This window comes from Camponotus floridanus, unplaced genomic scaffold (assembly GCF_003227725.1).
Source record: "Camponotus floridanus strain SB8 unplaced genomic scaffold, Cflo_v7.5 scaffold81, whole genome shotgun sequence".
NCBI classification, from domain to species: Eukaryota; Metazoa; Arthropoda; class Insecta; order Hymenoptera; family Formicidae; genus Camponotus; species Camponotus floridanus.
The window spans coordinates 161,111-167,182 of record NW_020229851.1 but is presented as its reverse complement, the minus strand read 5'-3'; the positions used below and the strand labels follow the sequence as shown (position 1 = coordinate 167,182).

At 26.8% G+C, this 6,072-nt stretch overlaps 2 protein-coding genes across 2 annotated transcripts; one reads left to right on the top strand and one right to left on the bottom strand.

Annotated features, from left to right (window-relative positions):
* Window positions 1-1,134: 1,134 nt before the first annotated feature.
* On the bottom strand, window positions 1,135-2,875 carry LOC109610170 (thiamin pyrophosphokinase 1). Its single transcript, XM_020028300.2, has 5 exons — window positions 2,403-2,875; window positions 2,006-2,268; window positions 1,805-1,909; window positions 1,574-1,736; window positions 1,135-1,450 (listed from the first exon to the last, which is right to left on the bottom strand). The coding sequence occupies exons 1-5, from the start codon at window positions 2,548-2,550 to the stop codon at window positions 1,278-1,280; spliced, it is 852 nt and encodes a 283-aa protein (XP_019883859.1). The 5' UTR covers window positions 2,551-2,875; the 3' UTR covers window positions 1,135-1,277.
* Window positions 2,876-3,148: 273 nt separating this feature from the next.
* LOC105253866 (UPF0565 protein C2orf69 homolog) lies at window positions 3,149-5,537 on the top strand. The gene is made up of 6 exons (XM_020028299.2): window positions 3,149-3,443; window positions 3,610-3,748; window positions 4,112-4,239; window positions 4,416-4,578; window positions 4,833-5,079; window positions 5,170-5,537. The coding sequence occupies exons 1-6, from the start codon at window positions 3,310-3,312 to the stop codon at window positions 5,370-5,372; spliced, it is 1,014 nt and encodes a 337-aa protein (XP_019883858.1). The 5' UTR covers window positions 3,149-3,309; the 3' UTR covers window positions 5,373-5,537.
* Window positions 5,538-6,072: the final 535 nt, after the last annotated feature.

Sequence of the window (6,072 nt, the reverse complement as noted above, 5' to 3'; positions counted from 1 at the left end):
TAGCATGAGACTTGCTATTATATACATACATACAACATGAATATATTTACTATCGCGAATATAGATACTATTTCGATTTGACAAACCTGTCATATATTTCCAATAAACATGTTTCGTTAAATATTATCCTAGAAATATTCGGAAGCTAGTAATTTATTAATTTGACATTCAAAATTTTGTGTACGTGTAAAAAAAAGTTTTAAAGAGCGATAGCTAAAAAAATTTTAAGATTTTTACTTTTTTTCTTCTTTCAAAATATTGTATTTTATGGAAATAAATCTGCAGTGAATATGTTAAAGATAAAAAAATCCGTGTACGTCATAAACTGTATAATTGTAAAGAAATATTTTTTACAAAAGTCGAATCTTTATCTTAAATTTTAGTTTAATTCAAATTTAAATACATTATTATATTTATTATATTATATTATTATAAGGTGTCATGTGATTTTGTCATAGCTTTGTTTTCACAATTGTAACCAAGATAGAAATCCATTAAAAAATTACATTTTGTATTCTTAACAATTTCATCTATTAAAATCTAAGGAACACTGTTTAAATAGGAATGTATATATAAGTACATAAGCGCATATATACATGACACAGTAATTGCTGCAAGGTTTATTTCATTACTAAACTTTTGTGTCTTGCAGCAGTATTATTAGATATTTTAACACATCTATATATTTTCAATCTATATATTCAAGACTTAATAAGCAAATGACCTGATATCTGATATCTGATATTATTAAATAATTCATCAATTTGATATATCTTCTTGTCAAATAAAAAATATTTTATATACATTTCTGCAATATTTTAATATAATATGAATGATTAAACAAATATAGAAAACATAAATTATAAATTTATAAATTTATAAATTTATAAATTTATAAATAATATAAATATGTCCCGTTTCTATAATGTTATATATAATTTATATTATATGGATGGATATGGTTTCTTTTATGTAGAGGGAACTATAATTATTCAAACAAAACTCATATAAAATGGATAAAAATAATTCATCCTATGTTTATAACATATTGTAACTATTAGATCTCAAATATTTCATGATAGATATATATCTCCCAATTAAAAAATTATTCCAAATTGGATTTTCTAAATAGAATTTAAAATTTGCATAATCCAAATTCAATTTCAGGCAAATTAATTTACTGTTACTATTTAAATAAAAAATGTTTAGTACTTTAAACTTAATATTGAGCATTTCTACCTTAATGTGTCATATGCTTGATAATTTGAAATACTTATTTACTTGTTATCTATTGATGAAGTAATTTCTTCATTATTTACAGTCCCCATAAAAGGTTCTATACCCATAGTCCAAATTACCATTGTATCTGTATTTATAGTCACTTCAGATGTCAAATTATCATATGTATTCGAAGTACTAACTAAACCACCAAATTGCATAGTTGTGTTATCTGAAGCACAAGAAAAGCAGATAGAATTAGAAAAATTGCTCAAATATATTACATTATATTTTGATACAATAAGTGACAATTTATATTATTCATGTTTATATGAATGAGAGATATAAAACATACTTAAATTCCATTTCAAGCCAGATGTTGATATACAATTAACTGGACGCCCAAATGGTAGTAAACCACACCAGGAGTGTTGTTTTACTAAAATCTCTGGTATATATATAGTGTGTAAACCAGGTTTTAAGGACCACGTTAAAGAATTGCTTGCAATTTGTATTACCTATATAAAAAAAATTATTTTGACAAAGATATTCTCTTTTGAACTTGTTTGCTAAATAAATCCATCACCTGTACATTTCCCACAAGCTTGTCACTTTTGTACAATGTATTAATATTGCCAATGATATGATCAAATCTGCCTGATGTTTCTGCAAGCACGTATATTTCACCTAACTGCCAACAATTGATATATATTTTTCACTATATTTTTCACCTTATCATATACATAATAATGATTTTAAAGAAGAAAAAATAAATCTTAAGGATTACATTTATATTCTTCGTCTTGGCATAGTGCGCAACTTGTAACAAGGCTTTAGTATAATCCGTATGGTTTTGATCAGGTGTCTTAACAATGGTAGATCCTATATTTTTCACTTTTTCAATTATATTAGGCGGACAACTATCCATATCTCCCGTAACAAGATCAGGTATGTATTGCTTGTGCTCGTCGTTCGACAAATCTATCCCGTGCTCTTCCAAATACTTTAGCCATCTGTGAGTTCCGCCGTCGACGGTGACCGTGATTTGAGCTAATTGTAAAATAATCACATATAAATCATTTAAATTATTCCGTTTGTGAATTATTGATGAAAAATTCGAGAAAATGTCTCGCAAAACATATATATATATATATATATATATAAAATGCGTATTTTCAAAATACCTTTCTGCCAGAATCGGAGCATAATATCATGCTTCCAATATATGGGACGATTCAGCACGATCACCGCGTACTCGCAACACGTGTCACATTGAAATATATCGAAGGGATTCCATGCTGTCCTGCCGGAATTCAAAGATTCTTGTTGCATCTTGCGATGCGAGGTAACATATCTTATCACTGAAATCACGTTAATCGCCGGATTAAGGTTAAGCCGCGGGAAAATACGAGTTTGACCTAAGATGGTTTTGCCATGAGCTCCCTATCATTCTGCGAAATGTGTTATCCGAGATCCGAGAGAGAAGGAGTCTATTCCTAAACGCTCTTTCGCCCGCACTCATTCTTACGTAATCGTTGTTCAACCTTGCCCGTGACGAAACTCTGTTTTGGAACGCGCATCGTCGTAAACATACATCGTAAAAAATACGTCACCGGTCTCATGCTTCATTATTATGGATTATTTAGCCCGATAACTATTGTTAAAAAATGCTGTTTTGCGTTAACGCTATTATCTCGTAAAATTCAATGTTTTTAGATTAATTTTTAAAAATTATCGCGAAATAGTATCGTGAAGTGAAACGGATATCCAAAATGTCCAAGGATATTTTTCACGAAGAATTATATTGCAAAATATGCCGTCGAAAATAAGCGAAATACGCAATATCGTGTGTTCGAGAAGCACGCCGTTTCCGCTCGAAACGTAGCTAACGCGCGAAACGCACTTAGCTGCACTCTCTGCACTTGCCGTATTTAAAATGGAGCAACTTTGCAGTCTCGCGCTTAGAAAGGAAAATGATAAAAAATATTAACTTTGCAAAATGATTAAAAACCGCAAGAATATGTGTTTCTTTCAATTACGATATTTGCGATATCATATTATCTTGTTTCTCTTTTTTCCTTTATTTAAAATATGATATATATAGCTACTTTAAGAGCAGAAAGTGCAAGAGAGCTCGATCAAAACAAACAGATGTCACGTCTTGCAGTTCTGCAGTCATCTGCAATTTGCCTGCAACTTGCTACGATTATAATAATATTCATAAGGTTCGTAATAACATTTTCATTGGGCTATATCAATTTTTAAATCGATATATATACGATGTATTTGATATATACGATGTACGATATAATTAATATTATTACGCAATATTCCACTTTCGAAAAAATACATGCATTAATGTGTTTCTGTATAATTAATCTCTTTTTCCAGAGAGCAATCGATGGGGTCGAAAATCTGGAAATGGAAAAATATACCGGGCGTTCCTGGGCGATGCAATGATGTACTTTATACACCCCCAAAGTTGCAACCAACACACGATCTTCTTGTATTCTTTGGCGGTGATGTCCAAGTATGTTCAGAATTAGTTGATGATAATTATTATAATTTATTATTTTTATATTTTTTTCAACAATGACTATTTACGCCTAACGTCTTTTAAAAAACTTGATATTTCTTACAATTACAACTTATAATTATCTCTTTCTTTTAATGTTACTTCTTTGGAATCACAATATACTACATATCACATTTTATAAAAATAGTTATATAAAGAGACAATTTTTTTAAAATAAAATCAATACATCTTATTTTTTAACAAAATTACTTATTTAAACTTTAAACGACAGGATTAACAAGATTATAACTATCACTCTTACCGATATATTTTATATTAGCTACATTGTAAAGTTATTTTCGAGAAAAATTATTTTAGGACACTCGAGAAAATATGGAGAGGCATCCAGATAGTAGGAAATACGTGAAATGGAATTTAGAAAATACTGCAACTATACTCTCTGAACAATTTCCTAGAAGTCATGTATTTATTGTTCGTCCAGCCAGGTAAAACACTCATAATTATAGGAAGTAAAATTGAAATATTTTACTATCAATTTTATGTGACTAATTTATTGTTAGCTAATAAAAATTAGAACAAATTATTTTAAATATTGTTTATTAATAATTTTCTATTTTCTTATCTTTATATTAAGTTATTTATATGATTTTTTTTGTTTCAGAATGTTAATAACTAAAAATGCAGTCTACAGTTGTTTTGATAATTTTGTGCCAGGAGATAAATATGGTACACCCTCATTTTGTCCGATGCACAAGGCTTTAAAACATTTAAGAGAAATTCTCCTTTGCTGTCTAGAACATGTTAAAACATTAAAAATGGGAGAAGTATGCATCAAAAGAGAAAAACATAACATATAAAAAATTTTATAAACCAATTATACACTGATTTTATTCAACTTTGATATGTGATTGTATTTATAATTCATATTTTTAAGAGATATTCTTGAAAGATATATTTAATTTATATAAATCAATTTAAACATTGAATTAGATGCTGAATATTAATATTAAATATTATTAAATTTAAGGTATCAAATTTTGATCAATATTGAATACATAATTTAATTTACATTTTTTAGGATATCGATGATGAGCATAATATTGAAGCGACAAATTTAAATCTAATGGGCTTCAGCAAAGGATGTGCGGTTTTAAATCAATTTCTTTATGAATTTCACTATTATGCTGAAAATCCAAATGACAATATTAATATAAATAATTTTATAAAACTTATCAAAAGTATGTGGTGGTTGGATGGTGGACATAATGGTTCCAAAAATACATGGATTACAGAACACAGCATACTTCGATCCTTTGCAAAATTAAGTGAGATGATTCAACATATAAATATCTCTAAATAATATTCTTGTAATAATATTTTGATGTATAATTAATATTTTTTATTCTTTTTTTTAGAAATAAACACTTATGTACATGTTACACCGTATCAAGTGAGAGACACTCATCGGCCATGGATTGGTTTAGAAGAAAATAATTTCAATGAAATCTTACAAAATATGGGAGTATCTGTACAACGAACTTTACATTTTGGCGATAAAACGCGAAGTTTATCATCTCACTTTAATATTCTTACAGATATTGGAAATAATGCAGAATAAACTTGTACATTTCTTAAATGTTGAATGTTGAAAATATATTAATTGAGCATTTATCAAAAATGAAAAAAAAATTGGGGTAGAGTGATAGATTGTTTTCTCACTTGAGACTTTCAAAACAAACATAAAATTATATGTGAATTATGATCTTATTGATAATATAATTCCTGTTGCAAAGATTATTTAAACAAATAATTTAATAGAATCTATTTTATGGAATATTCCTGCAATATATACATTTTTTGTTCACAATGTACTTTTAAAATCTAGTCATAAATAATAAAATTTATTAAGTACAAATGTATGTGATATAATATTTACAGTATTACAATACTATTACAAATTACTGTACAACTTTTATGATATTACTATATGATATGATATGTGATATTACAATATGGTATTTTTTGAATAATAACTAATTAAAATTAATAGATTATAATTGCTTATTATAATACCCTAAAAAAATATAATAAATTCATCATTCTCAATGATTTTTATGCAAATTTGACTGCATCTTTTATTTTTATAAATTTTATTCTATTTTTTATTTTCTGTCATATTTTATTAATAATTGTAACCATTTTTACAAATATAAAGCAAAAAATAAAAAAATATACATGTTTATGCATATATGTGAATATATATATATATATATATATATATATATGTGTATATATATATATATATATATATATATGTG